The following is a 20,267-nucleotide window of genomic DNA, read 5'->3' as shown; positions in this document are numbered from 1 at the left end:
CTCTTGGGGATCCCAAGGTGTTTCCAGGCCAGACGCGATATATAATCCCTGCAGCGTATTTTGGGTCTGCCCCAGGGCTTCCTACCAGTCGGGCATGCCCGGAACAACTCTAACAGGAGGTGCCCAGGCGGCATCCTGATGAGATGCCATCCTGATCAGATACCACCACCTCAAACTGGCCCCTTTCGGGACGAATGAGCAGCGGCTCTACTCTGAGCTCCCTCGGGATGTCTGAGCTCCTTACCCTATCTCTAAGGCTCAAGGCTCAAACAAACAAACAAAACAAAAAGCTGCCCAGCTGCTGGGTAGCTTTTTTGTTTTATTGTGTTGCTTTTTAACTCAATTCATTACATCATTCTGTGTCCACTCTCTAAATTCTGAGGTTTTTGTGGGTCCATAAATGCAGCACAGGTGGAAATCTTCATGTGTTCTTTTCTTCTTTTGCCACAGACAGGGCTCCTACAGCTTACAGCAGGTGGAGTGTAAGACTTTTTAATACTTTTTCAATGCCACGTAGAATGAAATTTAAATGGCTTTTGAATGACAGCAATGCAAGTAGGATTATATGAATTTTTCTTTTTTTTTAAGTTTCCTACTATTTTTTTAGATTTAAAAATGCAACATTGTGAAAAAAAAATAGAAAATCATACCTTTATGTCTCAGCACTTTGAAGACTTATGATAAAAGAATTTAAGACATTTTAAGACTAATTAAGGACTTATTTTTAGACTGATTAATTCAATGCCTTTTAAGACATTGTAAGGATCAGCTGGGACCCTGGCCACAGATGGTCCACAGAAGTCGCAGGCTGGATGATTTATCATTTGATCTGATTGGAGCTTATCAGATCAGATAGTATCACTAGTTGAGAGAAGCAGCAGCTGCAGAGGTGAGTGAACGCATTGTGCTGCTCCATCTTTGAGCAGAGTATGCTCTGCATTCCGACAGTGTGCTTCAATGAATAACCGAACAGTGCACATATTATAAAAGCGGTACTAATGAACAGTCCAGCTTCAAAACTATAAACAATACATGCCCTCAGAAGTGGTTATTGTAGTGAGCAGCCACAAATAAATGAATGTGTGGGGAACCCTGAGTATTAGTTCTACAGTTTCTCTGTTAGATACCACTGAATCACCTCACTAGACCTTTAAAACCTACACAGTCGCACCGGTAAAAACATGCCCTACACTTTAATGTATATTACCATACAAAAAAAGGACACATAATAAAAAGGATTAATTCTTCGAGCTGGTCCTGCCCTTCCTGGCCTTCAGCAGCAGTCCTGGTGAGTGTAGGGGGAATAAAGGCGATAAAGCTAGATGATGTTCTATGTTCTATTGAATAGTCTCCGGTGGGCAAGCTGGCCAGGGTAATATACAGCAGCTGGGATGAGAACTAACATATATCTAGTCCCCTGTCCATTTCCACTAGCCTCAGGCTCAGGCTGCTTCCCTGGGCTCGGCTTGGGCATTACTTTAGAGGACAGACAAACAAGAGGCACTATTAAGTTGGCTTGGAGTCTGAGGCCCAGGCACTCGGCCCAGCACTAGCTGTAATCTATTGACCGTTTGCATTCTCCCTCCCATGCCCCAAAACCACAGGACTTTTCTCTATCTGTCAGTTGAATCCATTGCTCACCTCCCTCCATCTCTATCTGCTGTTTACCCACTCTATTTTTCTCTTTTTTCTCTCCCTTGCCCTATGTCAGCTCAATCCCCCTCTATTCCATCTCTCTCCCGTTCTTTCGTCTGTTTGCGTAAATCCCCCCCCACCTCTTCTTCTCCTCACCCCCATCCATCACTACTCCTCCCATCTCCATCTCGTCCGTTCGCTTCTCTTATCGACATGTTTCCATTTTCTAAACTGCTCTCGCTCCATCATATTCACCCCTCCTTCGATGGCTATTTTTCATTTTATCTCTTTCTTTCTCTCTTACCTCATGCTCCCCAGGTTCACCTCACTGCTGTCCTCTCTGCTCTCCCCGGTGGGCTTTATTTCACCCAGCCCGGCGAGGCCCCAGGTGGGCATGGCTGTCCTTGTCAGGGCTGTTGACTGGGTGGAGGCAGTGTGGGACAGTGTCCTCCAGGGCCCGACAGGATGAGGCAGCCAAGGGAGAGGTGTCACTATGCAACAAACTAAACTTTTACTCATGAAGAAGAAGGACAAGCGGAGGGAAGAGATGGAGATCACACTAGTTCACCTCGCCAAAAAGTCTCTTCACATTTACTTGACATGTTGGCTTTTTTCATAACTCTAGCTTGATTCACTGCCATATGTCCCACTGTCTTCATTTCAATGTGTTCTTATCTGATACCTCTTTATCTTGCATGCCTTTGTTTCTGTTTGTGTGCCTCTGTCTTTGTGCCCCCCCACTCTCTCTCTCTCTCTCTCTCTCCCTCTCTCTCTCTCCTGCTGTTCCTGTCCTTTTCCACTCTCCTCTGAAACTCTGCCAGCCAACGAGTGCCACAAAGCATTAGGACCAAACACTATCAGACGCCCTTCTCAGGCACATCCTACACATCAGCCCCGACCCCCACTTATACGAACACACATACACACACACAGAAAGCCCTGCACTTCCTCACACCATGTGCCAGACTAGGTGACAGAAACAGAGTTTACACATAGGCCTAGGGAGGTCTTATTCACAGTGGCAGACTCACCCAGATACTACCTCTCTAAGAGAAAACACACACATCGTATACACAAGCGCCTCTATTTCGAATTCAAAACACATCTGCACTGTTTCACTGGTAATTATGCACACACATGCCATCTCAATACATTCATAAATGCCTGCATATGTTCACCCACAATGCGCTTTTCAAATGCGCAGTCACGCGTACGCAAGAGTACATTTATGTATGTATACACATGCGAAAACACAATCCCCTCCATCTATTTCTCATGTACACACACACACACACACAAAACTGCACAAATTCACAGGCCACATACACAATAGCAAACACCATACACAATAGCAAACAAACAGTCATTAGTAGATTTCAGGCTGCCTCTCAGTTCTGCTCGACTCTGTTGTTGGTGTGCCCGCGCCTCTGGGGTGGCGCCGCTGCTGTAGGTTTTAATAAAAGCATTGTCTTTGGAAGCTGTCTAAAGGGACTCGGTTTCATTTTGGAGTGCTGCTGCTGCTGCTGCTGTGGATGTGAATGTGGGAGGAGAGAGGGCTATTGCGCTGGGACGTGGGGGCGGCTAGGTTCAGTGTCATTGCGGGGCCCTCCAAGGACTGGTGCTTATTGTGTGATAGTTTCAATATACAATGTGTGTGTGTTCTGGTCATGTAAGCACATGTGTAAATTTTGTGTGCTCCAAACTTGAAATAAAAAGCAAAGGGATGACATAGCCCACAGCTTTAACTCTCCAGCAGATATAACAAGTCTGCTGTATGTTTGCATTTTATGCAAGACGGGAGATTACAAAAATAAACACACACAGAGACAGAGACAGAGCGATCTGGGTGACAGGCGTAGAAGCACTCTCTCTGTTGTGTTTTGAGATGGGTTGCTGTTAACCAGTCCTATAAAACAAACAGCAGAGAAAAGAAACACTAATGTGTGCGACGGCTCCACTCACGAAACCGTGTGCCATTTAGTGGATGCTCAGAAATAACGAGCCATCTCTATACGACACACAGGTGTCCATTACCTCTTTGGGCTGACCAATCTGTGACACCCTCTAGTCAATAGTTTCTCCATCTGTCAGCATACAAACACCTCTGAAAAAGCCCCTCGAGGAGACATTTGTGTCATTTATGATGGACAACAATGCCTGCTCTCAACAGGAGCACAATGTAGCGACTATGATGAGGTCAAATCAAACGTTATTGTCTAGACTGGGAAGCACAATGCTTCCATGCCCTTCCCTCTGTTTTTATTCTCCTCCCACATCAGCTGAAGTATCATGGACACATCTTTAAAAAGGCAAATGGAAAGAATGAGTATGGCTATCTGGAGCGATGTAGGAGAGGAAAAATCCTAATTGTCCCTTTAAGTGTGTTCCCTCCTGCAGAGTAAAGGTGCGGGGTAACGGCCATCTTAAATCACAGCCTGGCCGCGGCCTTCATTAAAGCCATAATGCCAGGCTCTCCCTTTAATGGAAATGGAAGCCAGCTAGGCTGTGGGTGTAAATTAAAGTGTAAGGCCCAAGTAGGGAAAGATTTCCCCGGCTCTGACAGGTGCGGCCTGAATTAGCTGTAGTGGTGTTCAAGCAGTCAGTGGGAGAACACTGGTATTGATTTTAAGCACTGTTGCACTTCCTATCTGAAAGGGAATGTGTATTACTAGAGCTAGGCACATCAATCACTCAGCATTCCCCCGCTCTCCCCTGGCACGCCTCAGATTTTAAAACGATAAACAAACAGAAACAGACCCAAACAAAAGACAGCACTGGCTGCACTGTTACTGTACCGGCCTGGCTGACGTGCATAGTAAAACACATCTGTGCATGTATGTAATTGGTCCACTTCATCACATCATCCTGGTGTTGACAGGATGCCATCTCTATTCAGGGCATGTCCTGCATCGCGTGTCACCTTGGTCAAACAGCTAGCGTCAGCTTCTTGAGCCCTGGCTGCGGCCCACTCCCATGTTTACGACCTGCATGTGTCAGAGTTGTTACACGCATGCGGTGCAGCCATGCAGTGCGGTGCCTCTCCGTGTATGACCCTGCTGCTTATCTCTGCCTCCCATCATGCCCCGCTGACCCTGTCTGCAGGCGCTGGCAGGGGGAGAATTAGCCTACTTAGCCTATTCCCCACAGGGGTCAACCCACACGCAGACATACAGACAGCACAATCAGATGCACACACACCCACCCACATTCGCCCAATAGATGTGTGATGACAAATGATAAGGCAGCACTTAACCACAGGTGTCCCGAGTTTGACCTTTCACCCGTGACCTTGAGCAGAAAGCTTTTCATATAGAGGCGGGCCATCAATCATCTCCCATCAATCACACATATATACGGCACCCTTTCATTCCCCCAACCTCTCCTGGCCCCAACATCCATCACTACGCCGTACCCTTTCACTGACATCTGGGAAAACACAAACACTACACAACCTCTCTTCCTGCCTCTCTTGTCTAGAAACACACACATACAGTAAACACACACATCTCGCCCTGTGTCGACGGCTCCTCTGAAACATGTGATGTGTTGTTGTGTTGTCAGGTGAACTGCAGGTGCGCACAAGGGGCTGCTCCCTGGTGACACATTTGCTGAGATATCAGCACCTGCACTGAGACATGACATGGGGTTGAAATCCCTGAGCACACTGGCAGCTGAGACCACAACAGACAGCCAGCAGTGACAGACTGTGACCACGAGCATCCTGAGGACCATTTGACTAGAAAGTCACTGGATCAAAAGTCTCTCACATCTCACACAAGTGTCACTTTTAGGCAGTCTTGTGCTGGAGGATGCCAGTGCTCTGACATTTGTAAAACACCCTTCACAGTCTCTCTGTATTTAAAAAAAAAAACTAAACCCTTTAATATTTTTATCTTCAAGGAATACTTTGCCGATTTCCAACCGGCTTTGTATCAAAACAATGTGGGTAATATGTGTAAATGAACTGCGGTTCACTTCCCTACATCTTACCAGCGCCCAGATCTCCGTGCTCATGTCTCAGCTCAAGGATTTTCACTGGCTCACGGGGTTTTCCTTTAACTACAGACTGAACTTCCACATTTTTGTCTGCTCACAACCCTGACAAAAAAAAAACCCTTTTCACCAAATTAACTCTGGTATTTGGACTGGTTTCTGTCTGTTGTTTCTGGTTTCTTGGTGTAATCTAGAAAACCAGCCCATGTTTCCACCAGGTTTGCATGGACCCACTGTAATCAAGGATGTGTCATCAACAGAAGGTGCTACACAATGCACAACGGATGTAAACAATAGTAGCAAAATTGTGGATAACATCGATTACCTGCAAACTTTTGTTCTGTTACTACAAATATCTGTTTATACACAAAAAACAAGCATGACCCAACTACTGACAAGACTGCTGCATGCTCCTTTTCATTAGATGATTTCTCACTTGCCTTCTCCATTCCCTCTTTCTACCCCTTAGAATATGACATGCCCACTGATGTTGTCATGGTTTGCACTTCAGGTCAAGGAATACCTGCTATTTTGTTCCAGATAAAAAATGACTTATCAGGTTCAGAACCTATTTGTTTTTGGTCAAAATGCTCTGAATGGTTCAAAATTAAGTGGGGGAACTGTAATTGAACCAGTTCCATGTCGGTGGAAAAGGGATAAACGAGTATATGGGGATCAAGAGAGACCTGCCTCTCTGTCTCTCTCAAACGCAGACAGATCTTTCATCATACAATTAAACTAGGAAGTGTTTATCAAGTATGAAGCAAAAGTCTGTTATTGTATCCCCTATTTTAACCCTACAATGTCTTTAGATACATATTTTAGTGCGCTATTTTGCAGTAATATGCAAATTTGTCAACAAGAAGTGGACACCATACCATTTCCTGTATTGTAAAATGGAAGCTGAAAATACAGAAATCAAGCTTACTGTTTAACTATAAATTGATATAGTTTTTTACCAGCCAATACAATGATCACTGTATCAAAACGGACAAGCTCGCATAACTGTGTCAAAACAGACTAGCTCCATTATGGTGTCAAAACAGACTAGCTCGCATTATGCTGTCAAGACAGATCAGCCCCATAACTGTGTCAAAATGGACAAGCTTGCATTATGTCACCCAGCGAGAGCATTTATTGGTCTGGTGCAGTGCAGTGCATTCTGGTATTTGTAGGTTTTGTAACAGATATGCCAAAGCAAATGCCACAGTCCTTTTTCTCCGTTTTCTCCGGTCATGTGGCACCAATTTTACAAGTATTTTTGTCTGTATTCTGCACAGGGAGCCCAGTTTTATACAAAGACCATCTTTCCAGCAGCAATGTAAGTTACCACACTACACAAAGATAACAGAACCAGAATGTTCAGTAATGAAAATGAGTCTAATACTAACTATGCAGGCCACATGAAATATGCCTAACATTGGTTTCATTTTTGGTGAGTTTGAGAGAAGAGGACATTCTTGATATAAGAAAAAAAAAAAAACAGGTGAGCTCAGTGCTCTTTTGGCCTGTGCTCCATAATTACACCAGAGAACGTATTCTAATTGGCAGTGTCTTTATGCAGAACTATTATCAATGTCCCTCCGAGGCAGCGGAAGAGAGGAGGGGTGGGGAGAGGGATGTGAGGAATGGGTTCTATGTCAGTGAGCCCAGGGTCCATTTACACATGGATGAGGACTGCTAATAATGCCAGCATAGCCAGTTCAGCTTGCAGAAAAAGTAGAAAGAAAGGTTTAATATATTGAGCTGATTCCGAATGCATTAAAATGTAAACTTTAGCAAAGGGGGACATTGTGCCTGCATTTGCTGTAATGGTGAAAAGTAAAATTCGAGGCAGTGCAAAAGAGGGCCAAGGGTGTCAATCCCAGAGCTGTCCTTGACGATGAGATTATCCAAAGCTATTCAAACAAAGAGCTGTCCACTTGTGTCAAATGTAGAGAAATGTTATTACAAAGCTGCATGCATTATTAATTATGATACGACACAGATTATATAATTACATCACAGCCACAAACCCCATCCGTTTGCTGACATTACATTTCCCGTGTTTGCTGAAAAGCCACAGCGAATGTGCTCTTCATTTGCAAATTGGCCCTATATGTATCTGCATACATTAACAAAATAAATTAACTGCATTGCTGGCACCCTTATTCTATTTCAAATATAACAGTAGCTCTTGGCATTTTGTTCCACATGTGGGTGTTAACGTCTGACCCCAGACAAACACCTCCAGGTTCGACGGTGTTATTAGTGGAGTGGTGAATGTGCAGACAGATAGGAACACATTAACATACCATTCAAAGTAGATGCTGCACCAGTGCATGTTATGTTAATTGGTTTGCTAAAAGGCAATTATTAGTCGATATTAATATTCTATAATTTATCTGCAAAACTTTTCCGAACAGCCATCAGCAGCCTGTAATATTAAACATCCTGCACTGAACTTGAAGGAGGTTGCAAGCTGTGCATAAGGGAAATGGTCTTGAAGAGAAAATTATGTAAAACTAAAAATGGAAATTTTTTTAGCTCCCTGAATGTAATACTTTTAAGGCTATGAATCTTATGTTTTAAAAGAGGGCAGAAGTGTAATTGTCTTACCTTGTTTTAGGGGATGTCGTTAGCCATTCTTCATGCTTTTCAAATGTTATCAAGTAAGCTGCGATCTCCTGTGAAAAAGAGAAGAGAGGAGAGAGGAAGAGAGTGAGGCTTAGATATGTCATCTTTAATCACTGTTCTCTTGTGTTTGTAATACATCGGTGAGACTGCTTCATTGATATTCAGACAGTCTAACCAGCAGCACAAACATGGGGAAAGACGGAAACAGGGGCAGCACCGGGGAGCTCAGGCAGGTAAATGGAGGCTGGTAAAAGTAAAGTGAAAGACAGAAGTGGAATGCAGCTGAGGTCAGATCATCTTCGGAGACCATCTTTGTTACGAAAGCTTTGATCAAGTTCTCCTCCGAGGACATCAAGGTGCTCTCAGGAAGATTGATGTCTCTGTGTTTGAGAGTGAGCGGCTTTTAACATTTTTGGTCCGATCCTCCCCCAAATCCCTTTGATCTGCCCTTGACACTCCTCTATGGATCAATCCACTCTTTAACCTTTGAATAATAATTACACGCCAGTCTCACAATATTGACATGTGTGTGTACTGCTACTTCAGAAAAGGCTGTCGATCCTTTGGAGTCAGTTGTGTACAAAGAGATGCTATAGACACTGAAGTAAAAAAGCCCAAACTGCCACTGGTATAAATAGAGATACTTCAAACACTTTCATGTTTCCCATGCTAGCCCTGCCTACTGCATCAGTCGGAGTGTAAGGGGGAACACGCCAGACCATACCCGGCCATTTTCTCACCAAACTAATGGGCAGAAATAAAAGCACTTTGGATGCTGGTGGACAACCTAATGATTACTAGCGACAGCCGGCAATTCACTCTTCAGCAAGAACATTTGTCAGCTTCTCAGACTGTTAGAGAGAGCGAGACACAAGGACGGACCTGCTGCCACCTTCCACAAAAATATCATCTTTTCTAAGGATGTGCATCTCCCCTCATGTCGGAGTGTCAACAAACCTTTAAGTGGGAATATGTTGTTCAAATATTGTTTTGTCTGATCTGGAAAAAAAAATCCTCCTCTGGGGTTTTATGTTGTAACTTTGCCTGTCCACGTGGGGCAATAACGTCCCCTAAAACAGCTTTCTGTACAGCAGAGATACTTAACTTGCTTTGCTTGGGGGCCACTTTCGCAAAATGACTGGGGACAAGGGGCCAGTCGCAGTACATGTTTAAGGGTTTTTAGGACGTTTCTAGGATTTAAGGACATTTCTAGGATGTTTCTCGGTTTTTAAGACATTTCTCAATTTTTGGATGTTTCAAGGGTTTTAGGATGTTTCTATAGGATTTTATGATGTTTCTAGGAGTTTAGGACATTTCACAGATAGTAGGACCTCTGTTGGGGGGTGCGGAGGATCCTCCACTGGCACTTTTTTTGATAAACAAGCCCCAGGATGTTGATGATGTTTTATGCACTCTGACACTTTATGTATACTAAAAATAAGAGAGCAATTCTCAGTGTGAATCATTTTATTTCTATTATGAATTAAAAACTGGCTGAGGGGGCCAGATTTGGCACGCAGGCCGTAAATTGAGTATCACTGCTCTGCAGCAAGAAAAAATGTGAGACAGCACAAAGCGATCACAAAAACGGTGCCTTCCTTCCTTTTCTTTCTGCATGCACACACACTCTAAACTATGCAAGAAGGCTCCCATTGGCTCGTCAAGGCTGTGTCACAAGTGTGACCTGGCACAGACACACAGCATGTTGGCGATAGCCCACAGGGACGCTGCAGGGCGCTGCGGTGTGAGGGGTTCCCAGGCTGGCGGGGGTCCCGACAGAGTGGGGGCGGTAGCGTGACTGGCACCCTTGCCTCCAGGTGCAGGCTGGTAGATAATGCTGCGTTGATTAACTTCCTGTTCTCCTGCCATAATGACCGGAGGCAGTAAAGCCATGACAAGATGGAGTCTTGAATTGAGAAAAAGATAGGAAGGAGGATGAGGCTGTCAAGAGCAGCTCAGGGCTGCTCTTCTCCTTTATAACTTCTGCTGTATGACAGAAAAAAAAAACAATAACGCGATGAAAAGTCTAACAATAGCTACAACCTTGTTGATGAAAAGAGCACAAAATCTTGTCCTGTACAGAAAGTGTAATGTTAGCAGTGCCAACAACAATTACAATGTTCACAGGCAAAGAAAAAATAAGGCTTCACTACTAGGGTCACGATAAAGTTACTTCTCTGCATACATTTGTAAGTAAATTAGACTAACACGGCAGTGATTAGATTAATCCCTGCTATTCTGTGCTCATTTTGGGAGGGATAAACGGCAGCGGGAAGCTCCTTCAGTGACCTCTGTGCCTGTTAGCACATCGCCCCTTCCATCACTCTTGTCTTTAAAAACCAACCACAGCCCCAGCCTCGGTGGCAGGGGATGAAATAGGGGGCCGCATGGTCTCGTATTTAAAAAAAAAAAAAAAAAAGGAGTGAGCCTCTACCTCTGGCTCTTTGCGCACCCCTCCCTCTCTGAACAGATGCCAGGGATTATTCCAACCCCCCGACCAACCATAAAGGTGCAATAATCTTATGGTGAGGAAACAAACAAAAACAGACGTGCAGCCATTAAACAGCTGCAAAGAGACAAAGTTTGCATGGGCGGCATAATGAGAGGCTAGCGTGCGTTAAGGTTGAACAAACACGCTTGCGGGTTAGTGTGAGAGGGGGGAAGCGGGCAAGCGGTGTGCTGAACACTGATGGTGCATCAAAGTCAAACCAGCAGCTGTCAATGGGCTCTGGACTCTATCTGCTGACCTCAGTGCCTCTGGCCTGCTCTCCGTCGCTGGGGAAATATTCAGAAGAGGCCCTCTGTACACACAGCAACTCTACCTCCGAGGTCAGAATCCTGCTCGTGGAAGGCTGTTTGTACTTCCTTCCTTTATGCCTCAGCCTCCCCGCTGACACGATCTTAGCTAGGGTTTTATCTCCAGGTGCAGCTGAAATACACTGTACCGGTAAGATCTGTATTCTGCACAAATTGAGGCAAACTCCTTTCCAAGCCTGATCTAAATAAATAACAATCAGTGCGAGCTACCAGTGAACCAGAGAGTGAGTATGAGCAATACCTCCTCTAATTGACACGGTGGTTGCGAAAAAAGGGGGCCTTTCATTTTCCAGGGGAAAGAACAACCCGGAGCTGTTTGTTGTAACCCAGCCATCTCATTTGTTTCTTTTGTCTCTGTAAAAGCTGCGACACACTGTTAGCACAGGGGGCCGCCCCGGAACATGACGGAGCAGTCTAGCAGTTTCAGGGGCTGATGGAGATGGAGAGGCGAGAGTGTTAGTGTTTCTGTCTTCTGTGTTGAAATCAGAGGGCCTGATTACTGGTTACCTGCCTGGGCCTGGCACGTTATTAACATGCTCTTCAGGAGGTGTCACTCCTGTACTCATCAGTGTGTCTCCCCACTCTCTTTTCTCATAGCCTCTGCACACCTTCTCCAATCTGACTCTCACTCACTCTCATTTTTTTCCCCCTCCCTTTCCCATAACCGCTGAGGTGAAAAGGAAAGCCACCATAAGAAAATTTTCATTTTGAGATGACTGGCTTTTACTGTCTCGCCTTTCAGATGATATTTTCACTCTAGAGGTACAATATTTTCTCCAGAGAGAATCAGCTTTTGAAATGTCTACCTATTTGAAATTGGAGATGACACTAACATATTCATTCCATTTCACTTCTTTGCACCAAGGAAGGCGGATGAGGGAGCAGGAGCGGTAAACTCTTGGAAAATAAACACCATTTGACTCATCCCATATTTTGATTGTCTCTGAGTTAGTTATAATGACAATTTTCAGGAGCAACTGTTTTTAGACCTGATCAGATGGATTTCATTAGAGCCCTCACCCTTTCTTATGGCACAAAAGTCAGTCAAACGTGAAGCCGGTGTTTGATGGAGATATTCTGCAGTGGATTCACTGTCCCGGGATGACCCGAGGCTAGATTGTTTTGCCGTTCCCTCTGATTCCCTCTCTCGCTCGCAACTTTGATTTATGGGAGAAAAGAGAGGCGTTGAGAGGACCGACGCTCTAGCATTTGGATGACAGACCTGATCACTTGAAACAACTGTCGCTGTTCCATTAGAAGGAGAGATAGGAGTCTTTTGGCATTATCTCAGGACGCATCAGACACCTGTCTCTAAACACCATCCATAATGTCTCTCCTCTCCTTCTGCATCCGCAGCGCATTTGAGTTGACAGAAAACGAGAGGTAGGAACAGAGCAGAGCTGAGAAGACAAAACCCCCAGAGCACATTCCCTTCTGTGCCACCCCTACATTAAAATACACAGTTACATCATTGTCTGTGAATCCCAGTTTTTAAAACCCGAAATTTACTCGATTCATTATATAAAAACATGGACTCATTCTCTGTGAGCTCAACCGTTTAAAACCAGTCTTCATCACCCCAAAAAAGGATTCAACAATTATGTTTGTCCATTACAGTATTATTCCAGTTACACTGGTGCTCTAGTGACACTAATGAAAAGGCACTTGATGAATAGCTGTATTAGAAAAACTAAGTTTAGCAACAGTATTGATTGCAGTAAAAGCTCGAGCTAATGAAATGAATATGAGAGAGCAGGAAGATGAGAAAGAATAGATGGAGTCTGGAAGGAGAGGAGTGTACAGCGCCTCCAGCCTGCCTCGTGGTGAAGTCTGGGGAATGCATCCTCAAAGCTTTGACCTTGCCCTGCACTTGAAAGCAGGAAGTGGATGAGAGGGGTGCCGAGGGATGGATACGGTGAGAGGAGCCCTCCCTGATGACCTGGGTTTTGCTGTGTGAGTGCCAGGTCATCTGATATTTCCTCCAGGGCAGCCCAGGAAACCAACCTGCCCAGAGCCAGGCACAAATGGACTGGCGGGGATTTGAGGGGGGGGTTGGGGGAGGTGGCAGGGTTTGCTGAAACTCCAGGCTATCACGAGATTACACCAGAAAAAATTCAAATGCAATTAGACACAGAAAAGATAGAGACTGGCACTGAAGAAAGGGATGGGTGGGAGAGTTACTGAAAAGGGGAGAGGATAATCAAAAAGGAGAGAGGAGGAACAAAGTTTAAAGTTTTTTTTCCCATGACAATGATAAATGCATTTAAAACAGGAGAAGCGTGAAGGTATGGTGATTAAAAAAGAGCGCTTCGGTTCGATTCTGCAAGCAAAAGCGCCTTTGCTGAATCATTTTGGGCCTTTTTTTTTTGTTTATACTTCATGAATTCTTAATGCACTAGCAATAATGTATCACACACTGTATCTATGTAATCTCATATGGCCATATTACTCTTTTAAGCTGGGGGAAAGTAGTGAGGTAGAGTGAATCTATTTTAGCAAGCTGTAACCTCTGGCTAGCCTTTAAGATTGTCTGAGCACAGCTCATAATAGGATGCAGTGGATCTACTATCTGTCCGGACAGAGGAAGAGGCAGACGGGTGAGACCGAAACAGAGACATAGGAGAGTGAGAGAGTTGAGAAAGTGAAAGTAAGCAACAATAGAGTCTGGAGCTGTTGACAGCTGCACTTGGCATCTGTTGAAGAGGAGTGAGGCTGTTCTATGAGTCCCTGTGCTGGGGTTAAAAAGATGCCCTCTCCAGCATACTGCTCATTAGGACCTGCATGGGCTTCCCAGGGATGGCCCGTGCATAAAGGGAGGGGTGGAAGTCACACTGTGTCCACTCAGTTGCTCCACTGTGAAGCAGCAACAGAGTTGTTCTTCTCTACTTTATCAGACAGCACAAACCAACGTGTGTTTTGGCAGCTGATCGATTCAAAAACAGAAAGTGCAGCATCACGGCCGAACAAACCAGAAATGCACCACATTGCTCCGCACACATGCTCACCTTCAACACAAAGGCCTTATCACATGTTTAAAACACACCTTGAGATATTTTGCTCTCCTATCTAGCTCGCTCTGTACCTCCTCAGCTCCTTTAGTTTGGCCGTCTGTTTCCATACAGGAGGTGAGGAGAGCGAGACGAGCCATCCACTGCCCTACATTATACATAGTTCTGGGATCAATCTCACATTGATCCTGGATAGCTTAGATGTTTTCCAGTAGTTGGTCAATGCCTGTCTTCACATTTCTGCTTGGCATGCTGGTCATAAGACTGTTCTGAAAAAGGGAGGCATTCTCTTGGGGAGCCTCCTCACGCGCCTCGACGCTGCACGCCTCCCTGCTCCCACAATCAATGTTACCCACAGCAGCTGCTCCGCCAGCACTCTCCTTTTTGTTTACTATATCACTTCTATACACTTTTATACAAACAGAAGACTTAGCAATAAGGGAGAACAGTGGCAAAGGAGGGGTCTTGCTCCAGATGGGGTGGAATTTCAACAATGGGCCATACCCACTAAGTTTAATTTATCAATGCAACAATATGAAAAATTATTGCTGTGCATACAACAGAGCTCTTGTGCAAGTTCATGTTCACACACACACACACACACACGCACACACACACACACACACACACACACACACACACACACACACACACACACAAGACAACTGGATTTCTATAGGGGTGACAAGTCAAAGGTGAAATCAGTATGGATGCAGATGTTTCCATATAAGGCACAAGAGGTCACTGAATGGTTTGATGAGTATAAAAATCACTTAAATCATGTTGTGCAGCCGGCATAGTCCCCACGGGCCAGATGCATAAAGCTCTGTGTAAATTTATGACAATAACTGTGTATGCACAGAGACAGATATGTGCATATGTATTCTTTTCATCAGATTTATAGAGATGCACATACGCATGTTTCTGTTTTATAAATCTCACTCATTTTGGAACCATGTGCACAAGCCTAATTTCCACACCTACAGTGCTCCATGAATGGAAGTACAAATCCCCTTAAATATACACATCCATACTTGTGCCCCCTCCACCATTCATCACTCGTCAATGAGAAATACGGCAAAGAAGTGCAGTTTCACCGACTGCGTTGCATCAGGAGGATGTCCAAGTGAGCAGCTTTCATTATGCACGGCTGTGGAAATTTGTAGCGTCCTTACCACTAATTCATCATGTTTCTGAAAACCATCATTGTGGTAAAATCTCAACCATTATTATGATTAAATGTAAGAAGGATGATCCATGATTCACTTGTATAGCATTCATGTTGAAACTTGCTTTAAAAACAAAAGTCAGGATTGAAAAAAAATCATTAACAGGGAGATGATGGCTCAAAAGTAGTAAAAAAAATGTTGAAAATCATCAATTATAAATAAGTCTTTGTGAGATGCGCATCTTCTCACCGCACATTATTCCTTTATAAATATAATTTTATGCATGGGGAAAAGGCCATCTCTAAAACTCCAAATTAAGGAATATCTTTTTGGAGGAATTGTGTTTCATCCCTACAATGTTGTTTTCAGAGGTGTTGAATCTATGCCATAGTGCATTGCAGCTATTTCAGTGGGTTTGTGTGGCTCAACATGTGTCACACATCTGTGTATTGTAAAGAAAGAACAAGTGTTCAGCAACCAATTAAGCAGCCAGCTTGTCAAGTGCAGCAGGCCTATTCTATGAATCTTAAAGTTTGTCAGCTTTAAGAAATAGTCAATTGGAAAAACAATTAAAATCGAGAACCAGGCACAATACTACAACTCCAATTAGAGAAAGACAGCAGCACTACAGCAGCAGAAGAAAAAGTTACTTAATTAGGATTAGCTACAGTAGTTTTATCAATTAACTGCATTAACCACTGGCTAAAAAAGAAGTCATGCTTTTTGAGGGACATGGGGAGACTCTGAGAGAGAAATAAATACATATTAATTAATATTCCTAAATTGTAAGACCAATTCACCAAAGACATAATTTACAAAATAAGCAGTTATAATGTAACTCATATCATAATCATAGAGAAGATATTATCTATTCTTTCCCTGTTTTGATTCCCACTGCTCTGCTGGGCCAGCTACAGTGGAGCCCCACTAGTGGGTCTAATGAAGACCTCAGAAATGAATTCTGCTAATAAACTGTACATTATTGTGATAAAATGTTGTATGTCTCCACAAACCAGTCAAGTCGTACTTCAAGTTTACATCCATGTCTATGAAAACATGGATGCTTCATGCACATTTTACCCACAGCAGCAGAGAAGATCTATACAACAATGAAGAAATTCCCTCAAGCTGTTCTTAAGCGTATGAGACAGATACAAGGTCACAGTGACCTTGATCTTTGACCACCAAAATCTAATCAGCTCATTTAACTCAAGTGAACGTTTGTGCCAAATTTGCCGAAATTCCCTCACTGTGTTTTTGAGATATCTCATTCACAAGAATGAGACAGGCAAGTTCACACTGACCTTGACCTTTGACCACCAAACTAATCAGTTCATTGTTGAGTCACAGTTATGTTTGTGCAACATTTGAATAAGTACCCTCAAGGTGTTCTTGAGGGCACGAGGATGGGATGAACGGATGGACAATCCGAAAACCTAATGCTTCCAGCCATGGCTATCACCAACACAGAGACATTAAAAAGTAAATATATGATTTAACTATCTTACATCTAATATAGATACCTACAAAATCACCTCAATAGTCTCATTGTTATTGTTTTTTCTATTGTGTGAGGAGGCAGATTACTCTATTTCTGTCCCTGTACCTTCTGCCTGGGGATGAGAAGCTGCAGCCGTATGCTGAAGAAAAACAGGGCAGACAGAAAGAGAGAGAGACCAGGAAGAGGGAGCTGGCATGAAGCAGGATTGTTTGGGCTTTGGTGCCATGGCTGCTGTCTTGGATGTTCGTTGAGAGGATGTAATTATTTGGCCTTGAAGGACTACAATGGTCAGCCGCTGCCTCCCACACTGTAACAACAGACCTGTGCCTGCACGTCCTGGATTTCTATGCATTTGTATGGTAATTTACGAGTGTCTATGTTAGGAGAGAACAGGAGAGATAGCAGAGAAGCAGCAGCAAAGACAGAAAAGATGAGAGAGGGAGGAACGCGGTGAGATTGGTGTACAACCGAGCATGAAAAACCTGGAGGACTCGCAAGAAAGGTTTATGTGGGAATGTTCTAGAGCATGTGGTGTGTTGGGGACACACTGAATGAGAATTGGACATAAAGTTGACTGAGATGAAATACATCCATCTTTGTCAGCCATAATTAGGCAGCATTGTGACCCTGTGGTTGTTGCCATGGATGTGTATGTGCCTGCTGATCTAAAGCCCATATGGGACCGCCTACTGCTGTACCCTTGAGAGATGTGTCTTCTTGTGTAATGATTCTTTTACACCTCTCTCTTCTTCTATCTCTCCTTCCCTCGGGCTCTAACTTCTGGCAAGACTTTAAGATGTGTTGGAGGCTCGGCGGAAACATGGAGCACTACATTAGTAAACAGGGCAAATAAAAGTGTGGACGTGCACGCACGCGGATGCATTGAGGTGCACGGCGGGAAGCGGCCAGGTTCACTTCCTGGCGCCCCGTGGCTGTCTGACCTCTGGCGTCCACGCTGCACGTCCTCTTCATCATCTATGCAGCAGGATGTCTGTTCCCCCCTGCTGACAGCCCAACCAAGGAGAACGGAGAGTGGCGGAGCCTCCATGACGCTGACCTTACCCCAGCCCCACTGCCGAGACTCCAGGCTGTTACCCCACTCTGCTGGTGAACTTTTCTCCCCCTCAAAACCCAACTTCTGTCCACCAAAAGATGGGGAAAAAACTGCAGGTGCAGTAAAACTTAAAAGAGGAGGTGGTTCTCTTTTCTCTCTAATTCTTTACAGTATGTCTTCTATTTGACAGATGCTCTTGTTTTGGTAGACAGCAGATATTGAAAGTGCCATTTCATATTGTGCCCCCAACAGCCGCCAGGTCTGTTTGACTCCAAATGTAATTTCACAATTTGATATAGACTGTAGACATAAATGCTACATTTGTTGCTTTCTTATGCTTTGTGTTAGAAAGATATTGCGGTGAAAATCCACTGAGAGGGCATTAAATGTCATCTAAATATAATTGAGGTGTGATTTCTCTGTGGAGACATTGTAAGAATCTAAGCACTATATCCTCAAATATCACCAAAATTCTCCCAAAAGTCAAGGAGCGATGGTATTATGCATAAACGAAGTGACAGATGAATCTAGAAGGTCACCATTCACTTCATATCAATCAACTGATGTCAACCTTCATTTTAAGGCTCCTGCTGGACCCATCCAAAAGAGAACGGGGAGAAGAGGCTCCCCCGTCTTCCTCGAACGGCACAAATGAGCAGAGTTCTGTCTCATGTGAGTCTGAAAGCCTATTTATTTCAGGCTCCAGAATCAATTAATGCCTGCATTATCCCCTGAATTCCCCTATTCAGTGCAGCCAAATGACTGGGGCACCCTTGCATGAAACCAATTTCTAACTTTCAATCCGAGACACACCCCAGAACCACCTAGAGGTCTTCCTAGAAAATTGCAGCCGTCTATGCTCACGCCGTCATGCACGTGCGCCTCATGAGCATGTGGTGCAAATATGCGCGTGTGTGTGCTTGCATAAGTAGCATGCTGTGCTGAGAATATGTGGGGTTATGTAAAGTTTATAGTGTTTTGGTTCAGCCTGTTTTCAATATGCGGCTATAGCGATAGAAAATGCAGAGTGTTCTGACAGGAGAACAAATTGTGACACACAAAAAGAAGCCCGCTCACCATGTAAAAGGCAGGAAGAGACGAGGCAAGGCAGAGGGAAGAGGAGGAGGAGGAGGAGGAGGAGGTGGAGGAGAGAGAGAGAGGCAAAGAAACAGATTGAAGAAGAGGCAGATTATGTGTTAAAGGGCAAAATGTTATGTCTTTAATCGACTACAGTGCATGTCGGAGAGAGAAACAGGATGAAATATTGAGCCCACACTGTCCTGTCCATCCGCAGAGGGCGACACACTCTGCTCTAGAGACGTGGAGAAAAGACATGAAGACAAGACAAGCCTGAAAATTCACCAAAGGGATGGCCAGATCTCCAGCTCAGGCCAATTAGCCGGCAGAAACTCTTTTTTCTCCCCAACTACTCGTCAGCATGAAAGGATCACCCTTTTGTCTGTCAGACTCATGCTTTTATCCTCTATTGCTACTTCCTGTACACAGTCTGAACACCACACACACACACACACACACACACACGCACACACACACACACTTTTAATTCTTACATGCAACTCCCTTTTCTGTTCCTGTCATCTCTCTGTATGCCTGTCAGCACACACGTGTCCGGGCAGAACACACATACAAACACGGACTCTAAATGCCGGCGCACATACAGTATCAGTCAAATCCTCACATGAACTGCTCTCATTTTATCTCCTCTCAGCTCCTGCCATCACACTGACTGATGTGATTGTTAGTTCTGGAGGAGGGCTCTCTTTAATTGAAGTGGGTGTGAGTGCATGTGTGTGTCCAGAGCACCGCCTGGCCATGGCTGGTATTGTTTGGGCTATCAGACAAGCTGTCAAGTGCTCTCTCTCTCTCTCTCTCTCTCTCTCTCTCTCTCTCTCTCTCTCTCTCTCTGCTGGCTCTCTGCCGCTTTGTGTTCATGTTACAATAACGGGAATGTGGGACTGTGAAGGTCACAGGCACCGAGAGTCAAACCCGCTTGCCGGCATGCATGTTTTAGTCTCCCAACAGCAGACCCCAACACCAGACATCTATGTAACACTAACCATCCACATGAGCTACAGTCAATGACCACTCAACACCAATAATCATCATGTTCAAGGTCATTTTCACCAAACCAGAGCTACTGAAGTGCGTCCGTGCAGCTGTATAGGTTTCACTTGCACTTTTTCCCCCTACTGAGCTAACTTTTCCTCAACTTTTCTGCCTCTATCTGCATACTCCCATCTGCCTTGTGTGCATTATCAGTCTCACATCTCTCCCCTCTAAAAGTTTGGCCCGTTGAGAGGGGAGGCGCAGGCTGCTCTTTGTGAAGGCTGCTCTCTGCAGACGGTGGGGAATCGATCAGCCAGACGCTCCAATGGCCTGCTCCTTTGTGAGCCCAGTCTGGCTCTGTGCAGCTCTCCTCTGTTTATCTCCCTCACGTCGCTCGCTGGCTACAT

At 44.5% G+C, this 20,267-nt stretch overlaps 1 protein-coding gene across 1 annotated transcript in view; it reads right to left on the bottom strand.

Annotated features, from left to right (window-relative positions):
* camta1a (calmodulin binding transcription activator 1a) overlaps positions 1-20,267 on the bottom strand; it is a 393,330-nt gene that overhangs the window by 212,958 nt on the left and 160,105 nt on the right. Inside the window, exon 4 of the mRNA XM_042492229.1 lies at positions 8,227-8,294. Coding sequence (XP_042348163.1) covers positions 8,227-8,294 — 68 coding nt within the window. The remainder of the gene's footprint in view (positions 1-8,226; positions 8,295-20,267) is intronic.

The sequence above is a fragment of the Plectropomus leopardus genome, chromosome 8 (genome assembly GCF_008729295.1).
Source record: "Plectropomus leopardus isolate mb chromosome 8, YSFRI_Pleo_2.0, whole genome shotgun sequence".
Lineage (NCBI taxonomy): Eukaryota > Metazoa > Chordata > Actinopteri > Perciformes > Serranidae > Plectropomus > Plectropomus leopardus.
The sequence above is the reverse complement of the archived record's forward strand: the minus strand, read 5'-3'. Positions and strand labels throughout refer to the sequence as shown.